This window comes from Mustela nigripes, chromosome 1 (assembly GCF_022355385.1).
Source record: "Mustela nigripes isolate SB6536 chromosome 1, MUSNIG.SB6536, whole genome shotgun sequence".
Classification (NCBI taxonomy): Eukaryota; Metazoa; Chordata; class Mammalia; order Carnivora; family Mustelidae; genus Mustela; species Mustela nigripes.
Window position 1 is genome coordinate 30,202,841 of NC_081557.1, and position 26,800 is coordinate 30,229,640.

A 26,800-nucleotide genomic window follows, 5' to 3' on the forward strand; every position below is an offset into this window, starting at 1 on the left:
AATCCCACCATTTATTAATTTTTAATGTCCTCATCATGATATTGTATTACGCTTGACAGTCATAGTTTTGTTTGGCCTGATGTCAACAAAAACAAACAAACAAACAAACAACAGACAGACATAAGCATTGAATATGTTTTTGATTATCTAGGTAGAAGGAAATAGATTATATACTACGAAACATTTACAGTTCTTGTGAGTTTCATGATCTCTAGCACTGGTTCCAACATTGACACATAATTGCATTTCATAGCACTGCGCTCTGAAAGCAATCTCCACATAATAGGTTTCCAAGTTTATCCTGATTAGAAGGCTTGTCTAAAAACCAAAATCATGCAAAAAATATTATAAATTATTCTACATTCATGTTCTTTCCTATGAGCCTAACCCAGCACTAATTAATATAGTGAATTTTTAAAGGGATTGTAAAATAAATATTTTTTTAAAAAGATTTTATTTATTTGACACAGAGAGAGCTCACAAATAGGCAGAGAGGCAGGCAGAGAGAGAGGGGGGAAGCAGGTTCTCCACTGAGCAGAGCCCGACATGGGGCTCGATCTCAGGAACCCCAGACCATGACCTGAGCTGAAGGCAGAGGCTTAACCCACTGAGCCACCCAGGGGCCCCTAAAATAAATATTCTAAAGAACACATAGAAAGTTATTCCATAGGATAAATGTGTTTAGTGAAGAAGCACATCCTTTAAAATCAGACCTACTGGGGTTGATAGCCCAGCTCTTCCTCTTATCAGCTAGTAATCGTTGGGGAAATAAGTACTATTTTTTTGTTCAGTTCTCTCATCAGTTAAACAAGTGTTAAGAATGTCTGCCTTACAGAGTCTTTATGAGGAAGAAAGATGATGGTTATACATAAGAAGTTTGGCAATACATGTATTGAGTATTGTATTCAAGTCTAATTTCATCTGCTTCCTGAAATGGGGAACTAGGGCAATTAAGGAAACAATTTATAACTCATATCCTTTCTCTCTCTTCCCACCCCAGTACAAATGTACTATTTAGGGAGAGGTAGAAATGTTATCCCTGAATGATCTACTTCACGTTGATTGAAAGGCTTTCCTGATACTCATCCCTCTCCATTGTGCCTGGTTAGAGCAGCGCTTCTGGGTTTCCATTCAGTAGAGCTGGCTTTGTTTTCCCCCATTTTAATCTAAAAGCTAGATTTCTAGACTCTTCTTAACTACGGGAAGGAGAATACTGTCCTTTATTCCATCATATAAATTAAGCGATCTTGTTACTGCTTGACTTAAGTAGGCCTAAGAAGAACATCTATGCTGCTTTTTAGGTTCATTTTTACAATTTTTTTTTCTTTTGAAATTTCATTTTGGATTTTCTCAGGTACATTTTCTATGTTTTTCAATAGGCAAAATGTTAAGTTTAATGACCTATCAAATAATAATGTAGTTTATTTGAGAATATTTTCATGAATGTCAATTATAGAATAGCAATTTAAGACTAGTCAATATAAAAAAAAAGACTAGTCAATATAAGTAACCAATTACATGTTTGATAAATTAAGCTGATTTCTGATTTATATTCTGGGTTTTATTTTTTTATTTGCTTGCTTTATAATCTATGTCAGTTTAGAAGCTCACTTATGGTCTGATCCTCCAGTTATTCCAAGTAAAGGTGAATAATGTATAGGTAAATAAAGAACTATTATTCAAAAAAACATATTTTCTTGGGGTGCCTGGGTGGCTCAGCAGGTTAAACCTCTGCCTTTGGCTCAGATCATGATCTTAGGGTCCTGGAATCGAGCCCCATGTCAGGCTCCCCACTCAGGGGGAGCCTGTTTCCCGCCCCCTCTCTGTCTGCCTCTCTGCCTACTTGTGATCCCTCTCTCTGTCAAATAAATAAATAAAATCTTTTTTTAAAAAAACACATTTTCTAGAAACAAATTTTCCCAAATAAATACTTGTCTATTTTTAATACATACATATATATATGAAAATACTGAAAACACATACATATATATATGAAAATACTGAAAATACTAACAAATTACACAAAAATTTTCAGCAATAAACTTAACTAAACCATTCCTTTCACTGAACAATTAATTAAGCCATCATAAAGTTATTAGATAAATAAATATCGCCAATCTTGAAGTGCCATAGAGCACGTTGCATCTCAACTAGCATGATAGTTCATTTCTCCTCAAGTCCTTTTCCTTGTCTAATTGGCAGCTAAAGTTCTACGTGAAAAACCCATGTTTGTGAATATAAATCAGAGATGGGTGTCAGTAAATGAGCCAAGGGGGGAAAAAAAAGGCAAAGAAACATGCAAAGTGAATGTGAAAAATCTTAATATTTCAAATGCCTTAAGAACAGGATCAGAAACTGATGGGTGCTCTCCATTGCTCAAAGGACATTATAATCTCTGTGAAATAAGGGCCATTTGCTTATTAAGATTGCTTTTCAAAATGATAAACCACTTGAAAGCTACTTAAAATTGTTGTTTTCCTCATGATTTCCCCTGCAACAAATGGCATATTAAAATGAATTCAATTTGCTTATTTTTAAGTTCAAACACACACTATCTCTCTCTCTTCTTTGTCTTCCATTGTGAAATGATTATATTCTCTTACACAGAATGACATTAAGGACATGGGTGTGTATGCATGTGTGTGTGTGTGTGTGTGTGTGTGTGTGTGTGGTAGGAGGCTCTATATTATTAAACAGATTCTCAAAATTGAGAAGCACGCAGTGTCCCTGTTTGGAAAAGCAAATGCAATTGCTGAAAACCTGCCTCACCCCTGCCTGATGATAAACATTCCGTGTGCTCCAGGGTGAGTTAGCTGTGAAATTCTCAGTCCCATTATTTCTCTATGACCCACGGCCACAAACACCCCCAGCTACCAAGCCCACCCCAAAAGGATTTGCCTGGTAGAGGTGACAGGAACACTGGTGACTTGTCACTTCTACAGATGATATCCATTTTCCCCAAATCGATCAATCCATTTCCATTTGGACAGTGGCTTGTCACTTAACAGGGAACTAGTGTTCCTCACCCCAGGTGTGGCACTAAGCCTGTCCAAGAGGGTCTGTAGGAATAGACTGATTCAGGCTGCTTAATCTATTTAATCTAATCAAATCAGGGCTCAGGCGCCTCCCTTTGTCACATCTGACGCACCATTCCCGTATTTAAAAAGGAATACACAAGCACAAGCCAGCCCTCTGGGTCCCTTGGTACATCATTAAGTTGTAAAAATGACTTCATCACTCATGACAGAGAAATTAGACAGCCCCAACAGTGGCATATGGCAGCGGGACAATCATTCCACCAGCTGCCCACCTGACTCTCTCCTCCCTCAAAATCACGGCCCTCCCCTCCAGAGGCTGCCTCTGCACTGCAGTAGTTGACTGTGGCAGCCACAGGGGAAGTCAGAGCTAGTAAAGGGCCAGAGGAGAAGAGAATCGAAGGAAAGAGAAGCTCCTGTCAGCAAACCACGTGCCAGCCCTTAGGGACCCCCTCCCTCTCTCTCTCTCTCTCTCTCTCTCTCTCTCGATCCATTTATTCATCTTGTGGAGAGGCATTTTCTTTTGTCAGAAAAAGGAAGTCTCTTCTGCTTTGTCCCTACAGAGCCCACAATGGGAAGGCAGTGAGATGCTGGAGGAGTGAAACACAGTCACCTCTGGCCCTAACGGACCGGATGGTGATAAAATATTTCCACCACAGCAGGATGGTGGTCACTTGCCACAGCTTTATGTTCATCGGCGGAATGATTTTCTCCTACAAAAGGAATTTGCAAATGTTTCTCACCGGAAGGGTTAAGGAGTCCCTGCAATGTAGATGTTGCAATGGATAGGTTAGTAGAGAGGAAAAAAATGAGTGAGAGATGATAGATAGATAGTTAGATAGATAGATAGATAGATAGATAGATGATAGATAGATAATGTTTGCATATGTGTTTGGTAATCACACTTAAGAATTAATTTCCAGTGCTTATTCCAGTAAATAAAGCACATCTTCATTGTTTTATTTCTGTGAAGGAAAAAGAATAACATTGGTAAAATTGTCCCTTCCTGGGCTTAAAATATGAAGATGTTATGTTAAAAGTATCTTCATTCCTCTCTTTCTGAAAATCCCTTTCACAAGAGAATTTTTCAGAATCAGGCAAGCCAGAATATTTACCTAAAGTATACCAAATTTCATTTTGATAAATGCAAGTTCACATGAGTTAACAGTTTTAAAATCCAGGCATTTGAATTTGTTGATTTTTAAGTATAAACTGCTCTCTCTTTCATAACAGTGGTATGAATTGAGTTGTAGCCATCAAAATCCCAAGGAAGAATCTCTTCCTTTTTTTTTTTTTAATCCCAACCCCCGCCCCAGAACTCTCACCCCCTTGCCCAGTGATGCTCAATGATTGCAGAAGCCCACATACTACCAAAGTGCTAGGTACAGAGAAAAAGTTCTAAATGCCACTATTTTCTCCTATAGAAAACCACACTATTTGTCTAAGCCATTATCAAGTTTAGGTTTTTGTCTCTTGCAAAGAAAAGAACAGAATCATTCATGCTATATAGCCAAATTGTTTGGGAGTCCATACACACACAAAAATACAGTATGTTTCTCCTGCCACCAAAACCTAAGACCTAAGGCTTCTCTTTCTAATTCTTGGATTTCTCTCCTGGATTTGGGGCATGATAGATTGTAGGCACTCATTGAGAGAGCAGTTGGCTCAGCTTGCTCCTGAAAGTGAACTTTATGGTGAAGTACATGGTATCAAGCAGAGATGCTAAATTTCAGTGTAGAGATAGCCTGAGGTCATGCACTGGCCACCTGAGTTTTAGTCCCAATCTCTTTGTGATCCTGGGCAAGGCACCACCACCTCCCTGATTCTCTATTTCCCTTTCCTGGTCTCTAAGTGAGAAGACTGGATTAGATGAGCCTTATCTCCCCCTAACATTAGTTCTTTCTGTTAGCTAAACTTCGCTGCCTGTTAAAAACAGGATCCTCATTATTCAAATAAAGAACTATTTTTTTTCTTTAGCAAAAGCCAAGTTAGAAACCCAAGAAATACCTGGAAAGACAAAACGTTGGACCAGGAATTAAACCCTTTTTAAATAAAAAAGAGGAGTAGGAGGAAATAAACTGTAACTTTCTACAGAGAGGTCTAATCTCAGACTTAAATGGATTTAAGTGTTTTTACAATACTAGACTAGAATTCAAGACTGAATGCATTGAATTACTAGCACTCTCTATCCCTTGGCTAAAGAGGTTTCCTAAGACAGTCCTTCAAATGAGACTTAAGGCATTTTCAGTGGGCAATATTTTAGCTGGAATAATGTGTATGAGGAAATAAATTTAATAAAGCTAGAAATGTGATGAGTGGAAAGATGCATTTTCAGCACAATAGAAATAATCCCTTTGCATTACTAATACTTAAGACAAATTTAAACATAAATAATAAAGAATGGCCTTAAGATATTACTTATTCTTTCATTTTTTCTGAAGTTAGGGCTTTATTAATAATAAATGATACTAGGGTGGCTCCTGGGTGGCTCAGTGGGTTAAAGCCTCTGCCTTCACCTCAGGTCATGATCCCAGGGTCCTGGGCTCTCTGCTCAGCAGGGAGCCTGCTTCCTACTGTCTCTGCCTGCCTCTCTGCCTACTTGTGATCTCTTTCTGTCAAATAAATAAATAAAATCTTTTAAAAATAATAATAATAATAAATGATAACAGCCAACATCTAATGAGGTCCAGGCACTTCTAAGAACCTTACACATATTCTTTATTTAGCTGACATGATACTCATATTAAGTAGGTGCTTTGATTAGTCCCCTTTTACAGAAATATAAACTGAAGTTCAGAGGAGTTAGTAATATTTTATGTTATTCTTTTATTAAGTAGTACCTTTAGGAGTCTGAACCTACATGGTTTGTCTTTAGAACCTGTATCTTAACCACTCTGCCATACTGCTTTTTTTTTTTTTTTTTTTTTTAAGCCCAGCCACTTTCATTTTATTTATTCAACAAATATCTGTCTTGGGCCATAGGGATACTAGGGATAGAACAGTGAGAACAACGTGGATACAATTGCTTGCTTTAATGGAGCTTACACTTTATTGGACAAAACCAAAAGATAAATAAGTAAAATACTGGTAGGACAGCTGACCATAAGGGCCATGTAAAAAAACTAAATCACCATTGGCAGATCAAGAAGATATGAGGAGGACTGGAAAAAGTTTTAAATAAGGTTCATACACTATTGCCCCCTAGAAAGAAGGAAGATAATATTGTCCAGGGTGAAGATCATATTGTCCATTGAAAACATAACGTTGACCAAGTATTTGACAAATCTGACCATCCTTGATTATGTCCTTTGCAAAAATTCTGTTGTTTTTCCTGTTAAGTACTTGCCTAGGCTCTTAATCAGTCAAAATGCAAGATAAAAATAATCCTTAGCAAGTCCACATTTGTAATGATCTGGATTAACGTAAGCCCCGTGTCTTGTACTGTTTAGAGGCAACATTAAGTTCCCCCAACACACTGTTATCACTGTAGTAAATATGTCCTCATCTAGAAAAACTGCAGATTTTGTAAGGAATCTTCTTTGGATTCCTCACCCCAAAGCCCTCCAGGGAGGTGACTAGTCTCCTGTCCAGGACGTGCTGTAGCCCTTTAAGAAAAGACAAAGGAAAAAATGATGCCAGAGTCCTCCCCTGGGACTGAGATTTCTCTTCCCTAGCTTTTTTTCTCAATGAAGAAGGAAGTAAGAATACTTAGAATCTGACCAGAAAAGGGACCAAGACTCTGTATTCTGACCAAGGGTGCAGCTGCCTTTGCTTAAAGCATAAAATGGAGAAGGCACATCATTGCTGTTGGTTTTTCATTGAGAAATTTGCCCAGGAGGTGTATCCAGGAGCCCTTCTCTCAAGGGGAGCAGTGTTCACACATCTCAGTTCCTCTACTCCAGTTCCACCCGTAACTGTGATGGCAAACATTTTCCAAAGCGAGCTTTTCCACCTAGAGGGAAAGGAATCTGTCCCCAGTATCCCACTCAAGGGAAATCTTGTTCTACTATTAGATGATCTATAGGGAGAAGTTGATTTAAATAGGCATACAATATTTGTCTGTGGAAAACTTGTCTTGCTGTATTGTTTTTTCTATTTCTGAAAAAGGGTCATACTAGGAAATGTACATCTTTGCAACCAATTTTAAATCTCTCAGATTTTGTGTTAAAAAATAAAGTTCTAAGATAAAATTCTATGTAGCTTATATATAGGACTATTTGAACATTTATCAACATGTTAACAATAAGGTCTCTGTGTGATTAATTTATGGTTTTTATTATATTTTCTTTTTGTATATTTTTCTTAGGATACAATTCTTCATCATCAGAAAAGGGAATGTTGTACATTTTTTAAACCTGTTTTCACAGGAGGCTTCAACTATTTGTAATATTATGTTATATCTTTTAAGTGAGACAAAGATGTCAAAACCCAAAGATCTGATAAGGAAGTTAGTCTTTATCTTCTATTATGTTGGTCATATTTTACAATAAATTTTAGCTTTCTCAGTCTTGGAGAGCACAAGACATTGAAAACATTATGAAGATACTAAGTTTCTCTTCCCTGAATAGCTATACAAAGGTAAGATGACTTGAGATCCAAATGTGACTTCTAAAGTTCACAAATTTTTCCTTTAAAAAAAAATCTACCAAATGAATTAGAACCTGAGTTAGCATGAGTCTTCACTAAACATAACAAAATGGTAGTATAGAAATGAGATGGCTTTTTTCTTTTCTTTTTTTTTTTTTTAACCAGGAAAACCTGTTTATTGACCTCCCAGTGTTACAAAGAGGGAAAGCTGGGGCATCCCTGGTGTTTTTTCCTGGCAGGAAGATGTTAGCATTTTAACAATTGGCAAGCTGAAGGTTTTGACTCTGAAAAAACCTTAAAGGCACAGCCATTATTGTTACATTTCACATTATTTTGAGTTTCTTGTATCATTGTTGGTTTTTTGTGAATTATTGGTTGTTTTCCCCCTGAAGTGAAAATATTTCACAAACGCGTTTGGACTATCTTTCTAGGAAGCTTATTTTGACTCAGAAAAAAAAAAAAATTGAGGAGAAAAAAAAAGATTCGAGACATTGGGACTTAGGGATCCAAAAATGTAATATGTTTATTACCAGTACTATTTAAGGACATATTTTCTTAAATTGATTTATCCCATCCATAGAATTGGGTTTTCTAGATAGTTAATGATTTTCATTTTTAAATGATTCCTTTTTTAAAAGAATAGTTTGTCTCTTATTGGGTCTGAGTACTAACCATCCTGATGTCAGGGTAAAGATGATATTCAAAAGGCACTATTCCTAATCTTTTACTCTGTTCTTTTGAAGGGCTGTCCAAAAATCCTGGCCCAAGCAATTGTGAAGACTAAAATAAATTTGCCACAATTCTTCCTGAGGCTTTGCAGGGGACAGAAAAATCTTGGGCAGGAAGTCACTGCTGATGAATGGGATCTTAGGTGACAAAAGCCACTGAAAGAGGCCTCCTAGGAGATTGAGAAATGAGAAGGAACCAGTTTATGAAAGCAAAAGCAAAAAGGGGATCAAGACTAGAGTGTCCCCAGCTCAAGAAAATCTAACTTTGGATGAGGGGGAGGGGAGGTGAAGTCACAGATACAAAATCTGAAGAAAGATCTGAAGTCTTGGGGTGGGGGGATTCTCTATGAAGCAACACTTGAAAAGGTGAGTGCCAGAGTTCCTTCTCAGTTTTATAATTCAGCCTTGAGAATGCATTTAGTTTTATTTATCTTAATATACCCAATGAAGCAGATAAAGCTGCCTCTCACCCTGCAGTGGCCAGGCTGTGCTCCTAAACATCACCACCCCACCAGTCTTTATGCCCCATACTTAGGGGTGTCTCTGCAAGTGACCCCAGTGGCATCCCTGGAGATGGCTCTAGGACCTGGGCTGCTGTCCCCGCTGCTAGCTGGAAGCCTCAGGACTCAGCTGAGCTCAGTCCCCAACCCCGCCCCTACTCACTGGCGCTCATTAACAGGTGGAATCGCACCCCGGGCGCCTGAAGTCCCGCCTGCCTCCATAGAGACAAATCCTTCAGATCCAGAGCACCATCTGGGCGGCTCCGCCGCCCGGCGTTCGATGCGCCCTGCCGGGAGGTCAGCACCAGAGGGACCCGGGCACCCGAGGGGGCGCACTGGCGAGAGTGCAGCACGTGTCGCTATCCCCCTAACCACACACACACACACACACACACACACACACACACAAGCATGCACACGCGCGCGCGCACACACACACACACACACACGCACGCACACATAGTACGTCCCCGTCCCCTTTGTGCACCCAGCGGCTCACTCCTGGCTCGGTCCACTCCTCTCCCGGTCTCAGTTCCTACCAGGCCATAAGGCATGTCGACCATTTGGAGTAAAGTTGGCTCAGCCAGATCAGAGAGGAAGCGGCAACCGGCGCCCAGCCTGACGAGCCCACATTCTCTTGGGTGCCGAATTCTGGAAGGAGGCACCAGCAGTTCCAGCCCCGAGAGCGGAGGTGCCCGGGAACCAGGAGACCTCACGCAGGAGTTCCAGTCCCGAAGGGCTGTCATCCCTGCCCCCAGCCTCTGATGTCCCTTCCGAGGCACAAGAACCCCCAGCCCTGCGGGCGCGTTACCTGTTCGCGGCCAGCCGAGACGCGATGTAGCCGCCCGGAATCTGGGTGATGATGTAGCCCCAAAAGAAAGAACCGTGGATCATCCCCACGGTTTCTGGGTCCCAGTTGAATTTGGCTTTCTGTGGGGGTAGGGGGAAAGAACGGGGTGGAGGGAAAGAGTAGAGTCAGTGTTTGGGCTGCAGACTCACGTTCAGGAGCCCTCAACCCCCCGGGCACTCCCTGCATTCTGGAGGTGGAGGTGGCTGAATTTTCGTTTTCTGACAAAATTGAATGTATACCTTCTTCTAGAGAAGAGATGCTTCTTTTTAACGGAAAACTGTGCTCATTTGAAATGTATTGCCATTAATGGCGAAGTTGGACGCCTTGGGTTTGCTCCCCGACTACCGTCAGGCAGGTCTGATCCCCTCGGTCTCTGAGGACTCCTCTGAGCTCCAGTTTTGGAAATTAGAACTCTCCACGGAGAGGTTCCGTTTGCTGGCTGGGGATAGCGACCCCTGAGCCGGGTCCGTTTAGCTAACACCAGCCAGTACTAATGCGGTAGTGGGGTCGCTTCCAGAATGAGATCCAACCACGGGAATTCTGACGAAGGAAGTGGGCACTTGGTACCGAAGGTGAGGAGGTTGGAGGAGCCAGAGGAAAGGGTCGTCCCTGCAAAATAGGGTTGGGCGTAGGCCAGAAAGATTTGGAGTAGCCTTGGGAATTGGTGGGGGGGTTGGGGTGGCCAGTGGAGAGGAGAATTTGTTCGGGAGGGTCTTAAGAGCTGGGGTCGGGTGTGTCTGAAGGTCAAGGCCTAGCTCCGCCCTAGCTATCCTAGGCGGCCCCACAAGGTGAACCTTAAAGTAAATATCTGCATCTCAAAGGCAAAGGAGTGCTAATCCCGCCAGGGGCACTGAGGATCCGTTTTCTCCTTTTGAATAGTATTTTGAACCCGAATGCACTTTGCAGGGTCTCCCGGAATCCCCCGGGCCCAGCAGCGTTCACCGCTTCTCGTGCATAGTCGGTTCCGGAATTTTCTCCCAGCCCTTGCTCGCGGTCGCTCAGATCCGGGTTTCGGGGACTTTGACGTTGACCCTCCTTTCCCTGGGCCTCACCCCAACACATTCACGAGATTACGGGACTGAATTCCCTGTGACCTCGAGGCACTCCGAGCGGCGGCTCTTCTCCACCAGTTTAGTGGATAGTTCCTAGAGGCCCTTCCATGGGAAGTGCCGACATGCCCACAGTTTATTTGATTTCGGTTTTGTTTCATTTTTATTATTAAGAATGCTTGGCAGGAATTGGAGGGAACCAGGGGGACATGATCACTGATACGCAGCCCTACTCTTCCGAGTGAAATATATATATATATATATATATATATATATATATATATATATATACACATTTCGATTTAAATTTAACGGACATTATGCAACTTCTCGTATGAAGTCACGCCACAAAAATCAAGTAAGCTAGATGCTATTTTCCACTTTGCAGGTGAGAAAAGGAAGGCCCTGAGAGCAGGAACGAAAGGGGGAGGTAATACTGCTACCGCGGGTCTACTCCTGCTTTAGAACGGCGGTGCTAGCAGGGGACTGAGCGAGCAGCCAGGCTTCCTCGTTCACTGGGGGGGAATGGAGCTCAAACAGGTGATGTGGCTTTGCGAACCCACAAGCCAGCGGCTGCCCACCTCCTTGATGACCTTGCCCCCGCGGTGGATGGTGCTGTTGTTGACCATGTCCACGATGGCCACGCCCAGGTTGCAGCGGATGCCGAAGGAGATGCAGAAGCCCAGGCCGCTCATGATGGCGATGATGTAGCGACGCGGCAGGCCGAAGCAGGTGCAGTCGCAGAGTGGAGCCTTCTTCTCTGGCACCTCCAGGGGCTTCCCATCCTCCGTCAGCTCGATGGTCTCCCCGGTGTCTTGCTTCTTCTCCAGTACCCTGAGCGGCAGAGCGGGGGGCGGGGGGCGGGGGAAAGGCAAGGACGCGGCGGGTTAGGCACCCCCGACGCCCGCCCACCCCAATTCCCAGGACCCGTCAGGGCTGGGGGGAGGGGCGCTGACACGTTCGACTACTTCTGGAGTTAGGGTGCTAGGGCGCCACCAGGCTTTGGGACCTCCCCGGCTCTCCAGGCTCCTGCCAGTCCCCCTCCCTGCGGTAGCATCTCTTCAACTTTAATACAGTCTGGCCGGGGGCATCGAGCCCCCATTCCCTCGGGATCCATCCTGCAGCACCTAGATTCACTGACAGGCCGTTTGGGCCTAACTTTCTCGCTGGGTCTGTAGTTTAGGAGGGAATGGGACACCGGAGCCGCGCCTGGTCCGAACGCTTGTCGATTCCTCCTGTCCACCCTGCTTTACCACCAGCGACACGCAGTTACCCAGCCACCCAGCCTCCTGGGGCCCGCCTCTGCAGGCCAGCCCAGCTCAGTCCTGCACCCGGGCTACCCCTTCCTTCCCAGCCAAGTTGAAGCTTTCTGGGTTAAGGATGCGTGATCCCACGCCCCAGCTGAGCCCGGGGACCCGAGGGACTAAGGCCTCTCCAGACCGGTGCCCACGCGGGGGTCCGTGAAAGCTGTCTGAGAGTGTAACACGCGCATTCTACTGCCCATTCCTCCAGTCCCGGGCTGCTAGTTCAACGTTTACTCTCCTGTCACATATCTTACTTTCTTTTCCTTGTTACTCCAGTTTGAAACAAAGGCCTCGCAGCATATGGCCGACACCTAAGCTTCCCACTGCCAGAACATGAATAATTAATTATTCACAATCTTGCGTCATTACTATCTCGGTTACAAACACTGAAAAATGTCATGGGCAGATTTCCAAAGACGTAAAATGCAACTCCCAGATATACAAACGTGCCCCAAATCAACTCTGGTAAGATGTTCCACACCAATGTAGATCTCATTTATGCTTTGTTTGGTGTTTTTAAATTTGCCTTGTATTTCACAAGAATTCACAGGTCTAATTCAGTTCCTTTTAGGTTTTTGTCCTTGAGGGAAGGGGGCAGGGAGAAGAGGAAAGCCGGGCAATGGCATGGCATGGTTTTACTAAAAACTAAGGGTGTTCTAGCCCACAAGATATCCGTGATATGTCTATTTTAAAAAGAAGAAAAAAAAAGAATTAATGTGAACAGTAGAATCACTGTGGACCCTTGAGATGGATACTTTCGATATTTAAACAAAGAACTTCCCCGTTTGCAATTCACAGGTGTGTTTTAATCCACCATGTGGTTTATTTTTCTGTCTGCCCATTTAAATTATATATTCACACACAATTATTTTCACACACATGAGAGTAAAGCGAATGAAACTTGAAGATCAATTCCAAGAATGCACAGGTTGGGAGCTGACTGCTAAGCAATTTGAGGCTACGAGAACACAACATTAGACTTCCAAATTCTACAAAATATCACCTGGAGAATAGGTCATGAAGGCTTTTGCAACTATGTTACTGCTTATTTTTAAAGTCCAATCGCACCGTCAGAACATATGACAATTTATTTATTCTTGGAGAAAAAAATAATGTACCTAATGTGATTTTTTTTTTTTACATTGGCTTTAGCTGATATATGCAAAGCTGTACTATGCACCTGAACTCCCTACCTGATGGCAATTGAGCTGGGAAAGAATAGCTCTTTCCAGGACAGCTGCGGACTGCAGGGCCCTTGCGGTATCTACTGCCGCATAGATGCATGATGGTGCCTACAGGAAGCCCACCAAAGCCAAAGAGATTTGGAAAATCAGGAAGTGCATTGGTCATTTTCTTTACATTTTCTATACATTTCTAAAGAATTCAATTTCCCAAATGTGAAAATTAGCGTTGTCTTGGAACCGTTTATCCTTCTGTTTCTGCCCTCTCTTCTTGATTTTGTTCATATTATTAAGAAAAGTGTATTCAGGCAATATTCTTGAAAGGTGTAAAATTTTCAGTATAATTAGTACATTGACTACAGGGAGAAAAACAAAATTAAATCATTTCTAATACTCGAAGTCATTTTGCAGGTTATCATAATGGCTTTTCTTATGAACACTGTGACATTTGCCATGCAAGAAATAGACTTCTGGAAGAAGTCAAATAGTTAAAATACATATACATTGTTTCGGGTTCTGAGAGAAGAGCTGCTTTAGCTATTAATTATTGATATATTTTGATTCTTCTTCCTTCAGCACATGAGGAAGATTCCACTGGGAGATTCTCTACTTGAGTGGTTTTGAAACTGAGGTCTAAATTTCCTTCTGCCCTTACTCTTTGGAATTTCTTGGTTAATTTTTTGAGAGTTGTATTTTTAAAATTCATTTGTCTGCATCAAAGGAATTTAATTAGTTGTGATTATAAGCACCAAAACAGATTCTCTGAACAGGTGCTGGTCATTTCTCAATTGTACAGAGGATAAATCCTGGGTAGGAAAGGATGAAAATCTGCAGGTACCAAGACAAAAAACACACACATACACACACACAAAGCAGACAGGTTCATTTAGTACAACATTCCTGAATTAATAAGCAGGTTTCCAGAGCAGCCCCACTTAAGCAGTGAGCAACAACAACAACAACAAAAAAAGACTTCCTGATCATATTACAATCTCTCAAAGCAACCAGGGTTTACAGAAATAGCTTTGTAGATTTTTTTTTCATGCTGAGCCCCAGGCAAACAAGGGTTTGCTTTCTCTTACCTGTAGATCTGGCCAAGGGATTTTCCAGCAAAATTCTTTAGCCCCTCTTTTCCTGGGGTCAGAATCCTTTGTTTTACCGACTCCATTCTTGCAAAGACTGGTGTTGGCTCTTGCCAGATTTAAATAGTGGTGGCTATGAAAGGCGAGAGTTGCGCATATTGTCTTAATCGCTTAGGTAGTTGTGGGCTTTTTCTTCTCAGCGGAACGGTATTGGTGTGCCTCCAGCAAGAGTGTGAGTGAGAGAGGGGAGGGAGTGAGAAAGAGAATACAAGAGAATAGCTGCAAGCAACCCACGGGTTTCCTAATAGGAAAGTTGGTAGACACAATCAGAAAGTCTCATTGGAAGGGGAGGATCCGGTGGCAAAGGGCGCACGCAGTGCCATGGTATTTGGGCGGGTGCAGATGAGTCCTTGTCCTGGAAGTCAGTGCACTGAAAAACAATGCAAATTCCGGGTTTTGAAAACCTTATTGCTGTCAAATCCTCTGGCTTTTAAACGGAGGAGCAGGAATATCACAGAACCTTTGTGTAAAAGCAAAGTCAGAAGAATAGTGTTTTTTTGTTTTTGTTTTTGTTTTTTTTTTAATGGTGTCTTTGCTGTAGGGAGCAGAGCACCTCCAAAACTCATGGGAGCATCTGAGGTCTCAGGTGAGCAATGCTGCTGTTAGTTTTTCCTCCTTGCCTATGATCTCCTTTCCTCACGCCGGCGCAACTCTGCTCTGCGGTAGTGTCGAATTAAGATGGAGAAAGCTTGCTGCTTTTTGAGGACGTGAGTAAATAACAGACACACAGTTCTGATTTGGGCAGCGTCAGGAAAGATTTCTTCAGCGCTCCTGACAGCGCCCGTTAAGGCGCGTCTCGGCAAAATTGTTCAGCACCACGGACAGAGTAAGTTTCCGGATAACGGAAAGCTGCTTTTGGCTGGCCAGGTCGCCAACTTTCTAAGGGAGCTGGGTGGATCGTCCTGACCAAGAACCACTCTGGGAGTCTTCAGCATTGGATGCTATGGAAACCAAGTGAAAATATGTCATCATCGCCAGAGTTTGCAGAGAGAATGGTGCATTTGGCTCTTCAAAGGAGGAAGACTTCATTAAAAATTGACAAGTTACTTCTAGTTTCCTACATTTGCCCAGCGCGCTACCGCCAGCTCGGACAGTGTTGCAGGGAAGGAAGCTTACGACATATTTCATTTATGTTTGTGGAATTCTGGGGCACTTGGTCTCCCTGGGATATAAAACATTTGTACACAGAATGTATAATTATATTGTTCATGTGTTTCGTTTTAATTTCTGATAAAAAGGAAGAAAGGAGTGAAGGCGGGAGAGAGGAAGAAGGAAAGGGAGAGAAAGAGAGAGAGAGCAGAAGGAGGAAGGCAGGAAGGGAAGGAGCAAAGGGAGAGAAAGAGAAAGAAAAGATGAGTTGCAACCTCAGTGCCCTTGGTTAAGTAAAATACAGCCAGTTTAATATAAATTCCTTAGAATTTTATGATTCTTCACTTAACTGATTTACAGCACACTATGGAAATATCAAATACCGAGAAAATTTGTGGCTATATCTTGTGCTTGTTAACAAATTATGAGTAATGATATTTTCAAGATTTATTTGAAATCACTTATATTCCTTTAAAATGTGATTTTTTGGTACCATCTTCCCCTAAAGAAGAATTCTAGAGAGACATTAATATAAGACTTTTGTTATCACATACATAGGCATAGCATCAATGAATCTATTTCATTAAGCAAAGCAAGAAAGCTATGCTAGCTTAATGTTAATTATTAATGCATTTAACATGAATCACAAACCTCTTAGATGCCATTCAGCCAAGTGATTACAAAACTGATTGCCCTTGAGCCACATTATGAAGGTCAAAATCTTTGGATTTTATTTAAGCCAACAGGGGGGTAGATTTTTCTTAGGGATTTTGGGACCAAATCTCTAAAGTATGGATCTAAATACAGAATCATGTAAGAATGTTCCCTATGTATACAGTGAATGGATAGTCAAAAAAAGATAATCAACAATAGCTAAAACTATCTGCCATTATTAAGTTATATTATATATCAATATATCATTTTGATAAATATGTATTAAAATATATATCCCTATGAAACAGTGAACCAGATTTTTCTAAAACACTGGAACTCTGGAATCCTTCAAAATGCTATCCCCAAAGATGATCTAGTGTAAGAAAGAAACACACACACGCACACATACACATCTATCTCCTTCCAAATAAAAGGTTCAAGTTAACCAGGATTTTACTCATCCAGGGTGATTTTCAAAATATTTGTTTTTTTCAGTTCTTTAGTGACCAAGTTCATTAGATCACATTCACTTAGGTATTCCATGATTTTGGAATTCTGGGAAGTAGAAGTTAGATAAATAAAAAATAGAAGTTAGATAAATATCTGTGAAGTTAGGAGGGTGATATAAAACTGATTCTCCCCAATCTCCTGCTTACATTTCACCTCAAATAACTAGCGATATAAACCACCATTAAATGGATTTGCTAACTCTGCACTATAAATTATCTGAAAGGGCACTAAGCAATACAAATCCAACATAAGAACATTGTTTCTGTAGTAAAATAATTACATTCACCTTCATTGAAATGAATGTCATCTGGCTCCTCCATTCTCTTGATAACATGGCAAGTGCTTGAATCAGAATTATTGCTAATATTGATTTATTCATTCTAAAAATACTCATTTAGTGCCAAGAATTGCACTAGATTCTGGGAATATTCCCTGAAAGATTTCACAAGCTATGGGAAATAGACACAGAAATACAATTACAAACAATTATGGATGCAATTGGACAAGTAAATAAGTAAATAAGCCCTCCTGGAAGTTAAAGTATACAGAAAAGATCCCCGGAAATGATGTTTCCTCATCTGTCTTAATACTTGAAGAGAAACTTAGCTCTACGAAGGTGATGATAACCCAGTGGAACTTGCTAAGATTGGAGAGCATCCCAGCCAAAGGGGACATCTTGAGCAAAGTCATAAACAAAGGAAAAATATTGTATATGGAAAATTACAAGAATTGTTACTAGGCCACCTGAGCCCAAAGAATGCCATTTAAGCTTTTCTTAAATTAATAGTTCCCAATATAAGAGACATATACTCGGGCACTACAAACACACCCAACAGATTTTCTTCATGTGTGATCCTCAAATTCAAACACTGAACATGTACGTTTGTGACCTTAAGATCAACCTTAAGATCAATCAAGATCAGATTTATCTTTATGCAAAGAAACATTAGTGGTTACACATATGGTATTAATCTGATGAGATTACTCCCTTACTCACTTACCTCCCTTACCCCTTACACCATTTTCCATCCAATTTTAACAGTGCCTTAAATTGATTTATTAGACAAGTCTTCCTATCGAAGAATTGTCCCCTCTACCCAAGCACTCTTAAAAATAAAAGGTTTCATTGAATTTATTTAATGTGTGTAACTTGTTACAAATTATGAATGACTTTCATTTACATGATCACATTTATTCCTTATAATTATTCTTCAGACTAAACTAATTTCATTCCCATTTTATTGAGGAGAAAAATTAGCTTTAATGAATTGCCTGAAGACATGAGATAGAGTAGTTTGTCACAATTTAAGATCTTGGTTAAAACACAGATTCTGATTCAATAGGTCTGGAGTGGAGCCTAAGATTCAACAGTTTTAACAAGTTTCCAATACCATTTGTTCATGGACCATACTTCAAATCTAGACAGCATTACAGTATGAAAGTGAAATTGGCTGACGTGGGTTTGCATCCTGATTCTGTTGGTTATCACCCTTCTAACTTTTAATCAATCATCTCACTTTCATGAACTTCAGTTCCTTACTTGTGCAGAAGATGGGTTAGAGTAAGTCGTTTGTTACCCCTTCTAACTTGTAAAATTTTATGACTTTTTCCTTAATTTATTCATTGATTCAAAGCTACGTTTTCTTTGCTTGTCCCACCATGAGATTCCTCTATTGTATTTGAGGTGAATGGCTGATAATGAACAGAGGAAAATGCCAGTAACATGAGAGAAGTGTGCTTCTTCCTGAGTTGAATCTTCTTACATATTCAAAGAATAAATTATTGCCTGTTTTACTATAAGTAGATACCGAGTTTTATATGCAATCATTTCAATAATTGTCTCTATAGTATTCTTTGAAATTTATAGAAGATATTACCCAATAACAATGCGATAGATTTGCATCTGTTTATATCCACCTATGAGGAAATACTTCTGAGAGATCTTTTAAATGACTTGCAAATGTTGCCCTCTGGTGGAAGGATACACAATTACTTTAGAAGCAACTGTAGTCCTTAATAATGTAATTAAAACCACTGTTTCCTTCCTTTCTTTCAGTCTCTTTCCCCCTCATTCACTCTGTCTTTTTCTCTTTTTAGTACTTTTTAAATTAATATCTACAGCTAAAAATTGAATTCTCTTTTGGGGACAACACACTTGCAAATGCCTAACCAAGTACTATATGTCTTTAGAAGTAAGTTGATTACCTAAGAATCAGTTAACCAGAGTTATTATATGGAAATGTAACTCTATTAAGATTTATAAATGATATGGTAATCAGACAGTGGAAAAATGGGTTAAATTTTCTAATCTCAATAGAATAATTTATGATAATCTTATAAATATTACAAAAGAGTAATGTAAATTTGATGTTTCCTTCTCCACTACCAAAAAATATATTTTAAAGCATCATATTTAATGGCACTCACAAATCTCTCCTGGAGCATTTCTTAAGGCAAATTTATTTAAAAAAAAATTCTTCAAGGTATCTAATTCCAGGGATATTTTAAATGCAACATTTTCTATTATTTTTTTCAACAAATACTCAACAGATAATTTGCACATGTATTTTAGGCCCTTTCTTGGAATATAATAAACCAAGAGCTCAGGACAATATCATTTGTTATAATACATGTTATAATAGATGGAGGAAGTATATATTCCTTAAGAGGAAGGTGCTTTGAGAAGCTATTTTTTAAAGTATCACTTTTTAGTATTTGACTTGAATTCCTAAATCAACATTCACTCTAATAATTACACACTTCTTTCAGGTGGAGGCTATACAAATAAGCTCTAGGATTCATCTGTGACTTGTTTCTTATCAAGGCTTTTTAAGTGGACAGCTTTTAGTTCAGCTTTATTTGATTTTACTTGGCAGTGTTAGCCTCAGAGACATTTCCAAGAAATTATGATTATGCAATTTCTTGAGTGTTGGAGATAGAAGAAATAATTTAGTTTGTCTTATCCACATCTGTGTACATAAGCCAATATGTTGCATTGCTATATTTAATGGCCTAGTAAAAAGTATCTTTTGATTTCCCTGTGATCTGATTAAAAAAAACTGGAAGCTTTCAATAAAGCACACTGTAATCTTAAGTATATATTGTAACTACCAAAAATGTATGTATATAATCACTTATGCTATGTGTTCTTTTAGGGTGCATCTTACTCTGTATAATTTACCATTAAAAAGATTTATCCATTTTATCTTTTATTTCTGTACTCAAAAAAAAAAAAAACAACTTCTTATTTTCTGAGAAAAATCCAAGTTTAACATGAATGGAGACCAAATACTGTTGTTCTCAATGTCAGAAAAGTACTTCTAATTTTGAATTCCATAGTGTATGTAGAGAGTAATGTGATAAATTACAGAAGGACTTTGAACTCACTTTAAACTCCCAAAAAGATTTTCCCAAACTGAAAGATGTGATTGTATAAGGAATACTGGGAGAAATTAGGACAGAAAAGAGATGCAACTTATAAAAAGAATAAAATAAATATATATTTCAAAATAAAGGAGACCAAGGCAGAGATTACCATGACTTAAGATATTTTATATGTAAATAAAGAGATTAAGTGCCAAGTAACAAGTAATATCCTTCAAGTGTGATGAACTCTTACCTAACTGAAATGTCTTCCTCTCTCTCTGGTTCTTGTAAGAATCCTACTTAGCTTTTATCCTCCTAGGTTACTGATGTCCTTCTTTTGAATAGCATATGCTTTTCATTCCACATTGTGGAATATTATGTTCCTTGGAGGAAAGCATCTAGCATTATTGAAATTTCCCACTTGAGGGACGCCTGGGTGGCTCAATTGGTTAAGCAGCTGCCTTCGGCTCAGGTCATGATCCCAGCGTCCTGGGATCGAGTCCCACATCGGGCTCCTTGCTCGGCGGGGAGCCTGCTTCTCCCTCTGACTCTGCCTTCCACTCTGTCTGCCTGTGCTCGCTCTCGCCCGCTCTCTCTCTGACAAATAAATAAATAAAATCTTAAAAAAAAAAAAAAAGAAATTTCCCACTTGACTGCAAACACCTAGTTATTTTCTGCTTAAATGGTCCACATTTTCTAAGTTACTTAAGCTATCAGAGGCAGAAGGTGGGGGAATTTCACTTCTAGAATATTTAGAGTGACATTTCCCAAAGTAAAGCTATGGGTACATAGTTTTTTTTAGTAGGATAGAATATTTAAAATACAGAGTATTTCACTGCTGTATGAAAACTCTATCACAATCTTGGGGAAGTAAAAACAACAGAAGTAACAACAGTGAAAAGATGTAATGAAACACAGTGTTGACTATAAATCTTTTCTAACCTCTGCCCTCTAGTGGTGAAAAAGAAAAAAGAGGTCTTTCAGTTAAAAAGGTTAACCTAAAGCATGCTGACTTAAATTATTTTAAAATCAGCAGGTAAACATGTATCAAATAATATTCATATTATTTGTTGTTTTTTTTCCTAACACAAAGAATAAAGGGCATTGATTAATTACCATGGAAAAATTGTGCTACAACTTAAATAATTTTTTGGTAATTTTATGGTAATTGTAAAGACACAATTATACTATGGTAAGACCATGATGAGTAGGTCTTATTGTATAAAAAGGAGAGGCTGTGGTCCTTCACTGACATTGGATATTGAGTGCCATTTCCTTTGCTCATTCATTGTGGAGAAACAGAATCAGAGAGCTGATCAAACCATACCTGAAACCTGCTCTCTCACTAGACTAGCTTTCCAAAATTTTGAGCCACTGAGTCCCTTTTAATTAACATTTAAGCCAGTTTGAGTCAGGGTTTTCATTATTGGTAACTGAAATAATCCTGATTTAGTACCTTAAAAGTATTTCATAGACGGATAAATGAGTGAATAGAAAAAAAGGATAAATAGATAGATTTGAGGTATAGAACATAAATTAAAAGCACTAGAAAGTGAGAAAGGTCATATAAAAGTAATTACAGAACAAAATAGCAGAAAGGCAGAATTGCATAAGACAGAAGAATTTCCAGTGAATTCAATTACACTTTTATTCAACATTTCTAAGTTATTATGATGTTCCAAGTCTTTTGAAGGATACCAGGGAAAGAGAAATATAATACACAGATTTTGCTCTCAGAAAGCTCAGATTTTAATTAAGAATTTTATATTTTTTTCTTATAAATAATCAGGATAACATTCTTAGAACTTTAATCAGGCAATAATGTGGTAAACTGTGAAGAGAAAATGGAGGCAATCTTCTCAGTTCAGAAGACAACTATTGCAATAGTCTACCAGCTGATGAAATGTTTTAAAAATTAGTCTTCTTTCCCATATCATGATCCAGTTGTTGCCAAAAATAAGAGCAGCTAACATTAATATTTTCAGAAAACTGTTATTTTTAGTTTTCTTTTTGTTCCTGCTTTTCTGCTAATTTCCTCTTTTTCACTTTGTTTTAGATTCTTTTGGAGTTCTTCCTCAGACACGTAGGACTCCTCAGCAGTCCATTTGTATTCAAGAGTAAGGCACAGTGGGGGCACCTGGATGGCTCATTCGGTTAAGCGTCCAGCTCTTGATTTCAGCTCAGGTCATGATCCCAGGGTCACGAGACTGAGCTCGTGGAGTCTGCTTGAGATCCTTTCTCTCTGCCCCTCACCCTGATCTCTCTTTCTCTTTCATAAATAAATAACTCAAAAAAAAAAAAAAAAAAGAGTAGAGCACTGTAGATATGGGCCTTATCCACCGAGATGAATCACACAAAAACTCAACCTTTCAGTTGTGGGCCCTGGATAGCAACATTGGTTTGTTTGCTTGTTTGTTTGTTTTTTTGTTTGTTTTTGTTTTTCTTAAGTTGACGAGCTTCTTTATATAGGAGTCCTCCAATCTCTTTCCTGAAGATTACACATCTGGCAACCAGTATTCTAGAAGCTGAGTAGAGAAGAGCTGCTGATAGAATCTCGCTGTTCAGATGCACACTACCATGTTTCCTCCTGATTTTAATAAGGCATGTCCCCCTGGACCTCAGCTGTGCCTGCCTTTCTTGAGACTCAGGTCTATATGGTTCACCCTGTGGGGATAAATCTCATATTCTGCTTGAGTGAGGTCTATTTGCCTGTCTCCATAGGCTAAGGTAGGTCTAAATCCTCTTTATATGGAATTGCAGCAAACCATCTGTTTTTAACCACAGGTCCACAATGCTGCTTTCAGAGTGACCTGGTCACTTCAGCTCACAAGTTTTTTCCATAGTTTACATATGAATCAGGTTACCACCCACAGAAAAGCATTTAAAGTTCATCTTTCCCCACCATCTAGGTCACTTTCCACTTGTCCATCAGCCTTCCATCTTTTAAAATCTTGTTAACATCCTCTACATATTGGAAACTTCTGTTTCATTCTCTTTATCCTTGGGCATTTTTAACTTAGAAAAATGCCTTACTATCATTTTAGTGAAGTCCTAGGAGAAAATGGACATAAGCTATATATGTTCGCTCATCCAGATTTAATTGGAAATCAGTGTCTATTTTATAGTTTAAAAAAAAAAACAGTTGAAAACTATGCCCACACAGAAACCTGCACATAGATGTTTACAGAGGTTTATTTATAAATTGCCAAACCTAGAAGCAATCGAGATGTCCTTCGGTAGGTGAATGGATCACTAAACTGTGGTACATTCAAACAATGGAAAATTATTCAGCACTGGAAAAGAAATGAACTATCAAGCCATGAAAAGACATGGAAACACTCTAAATGCATATTATTAAGAGAAAGAAGTCCATTTGAGAAGAGCACATGCTGCGTGATTCCAACTATATGACATTCTGGAAAAGGCAAAATTATGGAGAAAGTGAAAAAATCAGCGGTTCCCAGGAATTGTAAGGGTTGGGGACTGGGAGGGGGAAGGAAGAACAGGTGGATCACAGATGGTTCTTAGGGCAGTGAAAATAAGATATCATACTGATGGATATATGTCATTAAACAGTGGTCCAAACCTACACAATGTACAACAGCAAGATTGAACCCTCATATAAACTATAGACTTGGGTGAGTATGATGTGTCCATGTAGGTCAGTTGTAACAAATGCAATCCTCTAGTTGGAGACATTGATATCGGGTATTGGGTAGGGAGCATATGAAAGTCTCTGTATCCTCCCCTCAGTTTTTCTATGAACCTTAAACTCCTCTAAAAAAAAAAATAGGTCTTAATATTTTTAAAAAGACTATTGTGTAAACCTTGAAGCCGATCTCGTGTTTCTCTTTTTCAGGGATAGAAAAAAAAAATTATCACAGAAACAATTCTAATATTTCAGTTTATACTATTCTGATCAAGGTTAGTTGAATCCTCCAGAGGGAAGCCTACCTCTATACCTTCATCTTAACTAATCTCATTCTTGCTCTTTATACACCATGAACACAGGATAAGTGTGTTTTTGTGTTAGAACCTCTTCTGGCTTACTATCATATTATCTTTTTTAAAATACTCTTCATTACAGGGAACCTGGGTGGCTTGGTCAGTTAAGCTTCCAACTCTTGATTTCAGCTCAGATCATGATATCAGGGTTGTGAGATCCAGCCCAATGTCAGATTCCATGCAGGGTGTGAAGTCAGCTTGAGGTTCTCTCTCTCCCTCTCCTCCTCCCCTGCTCTCTCCCCCTCTCTCTTTCTCTCTAAAAATAAATAAATAAATAAATAAATAAATAAATAAAGTAAAATCCTCTTCTTTCTAGATCTAGATTTTCATTTTTCTGCATTAGAGTCAATGGAAAAACAACTTAAGACCACTCAATGGCCATCCCTTAAAACCACTCAATGGCCATTCAGTGACCCATGGACCAGTCCCCGGTAGCAGGTTGAGTGCTCCCATCCTTACTAGGGAACGACTGGGCAGGAATAGAGGAAGGCATGCCTTCAGACCTCAGGCTGAGTGGGAGTAAACTCACCCTGAAATCCCTGCTTGGTCACAGCCTTTTCAGCAGCAACATGATCTTCCTGTAGAAGTAGAGATCAGGGGGCACCTGGGTGGCTCAGTGGGTTAAACCTCTGCCTTTGGCTCAGGTCATGATCCCAGGGTTCTGGGATCAAGCCTTACATGGGGCTCTCCACTCGGTGGGGAGCCTGCTTCCCCTGCCTCTCTGCCTACTTGTGATCTCTGTCTGTCAAACAAATAAATAAAATCTTAAAAAAAAAAAAAAAGAAGTAGAGATCAGGCATGAGTTCTTATAGGGCACCACACATACTTGGAACTTCTAGGTCAACATCCATATCAGACCCCTTGCTGTTGTGCAGAGTGGCATGTCCACATAGGGCATTCTATGTTACATAGAGTGATATACACAGGTTAGAGTAAGACGTGTCTTTGAGAGGATGGTGGTCAGCGCTGGGATCAGTAACCATCAGAAAATGTGGCTCCTGGGAAGCTGCCTGGATCTGGCTAGTGAAGTTTCCAGAGGCCAAGCAGCCAACAGTGGGAGAGGTTCTGGTAGCAGCGGCAAACTTCAGCCTATCCCCCTGGCCGGTATTCCTGGAGCATGTGACTCTGCCATCAGCCACATCCTCAGTGACAACAATGGCAGGAGCCATCAGCAGAAGCTGCTTCCAGGTGCTCCTCAGATTTATGACGTAGATGCCATCACGTGATGCCACATCACGTCCACGTCAGGTCACATCAAATCACGAGTTTGCATGTCAGTGTTAGTGCCACTTAAGTGGGCTCCTGCTTCAAGAAATTTGAGGACATCCTTCTTCACTTGCAAGATATCTGGGCTCCAGACATGGTAAACATTTCCCTTTAAGTTAGAATGGAAACCCAGGACATTGCCCCATAGAGAGAGCACTGTTTGGATAACTCTGAATGGTTCAGCAGGTATTTTTGAATAAATGAGTAATTGGTGTTTGAACTTAGAGTTGTTTTCTGAAGAAAGTGAATAGATTTTGTCCTCTCTAATGGCATTTTGCTCCTGAGTGGGTTCTTGGTCACTAGTCTCTCCTGGGCTCCAGTCCACTTTTCATGGGACTGGAGTGGGACTTATCTGCTGGAAGCAACACTGAGATCTTTTCACCTGTTTTTGCAAAATCTTTCAGAACTCTAGTCTCTTTGAAAATCATTTCCTAGTTCCTCCTGACATCAATGACATCTGTTCTTTGATCAATAACTGGTCTGAATCTGCCATTCCGAATGGATTTCCTACTTTTCCTTTTTAGTGTTCTACACATTGCAACAAATAGAAGCCTGCTATTACCCACAAAATTCCCACTCCTTTTTCCTCTGGCTATTCATTCCCTACCACTCGCCCATAATGCCATTGCCCTTGCCTTCATTGACCAGTGCCCAGCATGGCTCATCATTCCAGACCCAGATCGAATGCATGCTCTTTAATGAAGTTCCTTCCTTTATTCCCTCACTGGAAAGTGAGATCCAGCTCTGTCATTGGAAAAATGAACAACGCTAGAGAAGGTAATTAAAACCCATCAAGCCTCAGTTTCATTATCTGTTAAATGGAACAAGTTATATCTATCTTTTGCAAATTAAATTAAATAATACATGTAAGCCACCTCTCACAGTGCCTGGCACATGGGAGTAATTATTAATATGATGATGATGATGATTTATTTAAAACGTTTACATGAAATGCCATTTTCAACCCTGCAGTCTTTGAAAATGGGGTTCCTATTGACATTATGTGCATTTTCCATAATTCTTGCCAGACAGACAAATAATAAATAAGGTTGAATAAGTATATCTTCCTAAATTTCATTACTAGGTTCTGCTTGTGGGAAAGGGTGCTGTATTGGCTTCCTAGGGCTACCACAACAAATTACCACATTCTGGGTGGCTTAAAATAACCAGAATTTATTCTCTCACAGTTTAGGAAGCTTAAAGTTTAAATTCAAGGTGTTAGCAGGGTTGGTTCCTTCCACGAGGGAGAAATCATCTCATGTCTGGCTCTTAGCTTCCGGTGGTTGGTGGCAATCCTTGTCTTTTCTTATAGATGGGTCACTTCAACCTCTGCCTCTATCTTCACATTGCTTTCTTCTCTGTGTCTCTGTGTCCTCTCTTCTTAGAAGGACTTTGGTCATTGGATTTAGGGCCCAGTCTAAATTCAGAACGTTTTATCTCAAGGCCCAAATTAGGTCCCATTCCCAGGTTCAGGTCGACATGAATTTGGAGTAGACACTGTTCAATCCACTATAAGTAAATCCAAGGTTCCTTC

General features: G+C 40.0%; 1 protein-coding gene across 1 annotated transcript in view; it reads right to left on the bottom strand.

Annotated features, from left to right (window-relative positions):
- SLC17A6 (solute carrier family 17 member 6) overlaps positions 1-14,776 on the bottom strand; it is a 44,741-nt gene extending 29,965 nt beyond the window's left edge. The window contains exons 1-3 of the mRNA XM_059391313.1: positions 14,317-14,776; positions 11,331-11,583; positions 9,662-9,780 (exon numbers count right to left, since the gene is read on the bottom strand). Of these exons, the coding sequence (XP_059247296.1) occupies positions 9,662-9,780; positions 11,331-11,583; positions 14,317-14,402 (458 nt within the window). The 5' untranslated portion in view covers positions 14,403-14,776. The remainder of the gene's footprint in view (positions 1-9,661; positions 9,781-11,330; positions 11,584-14,316) is intronic.
- Between the last annotated feature and the right edge of the window lie 12,024 nt (positions 14,777-26,800).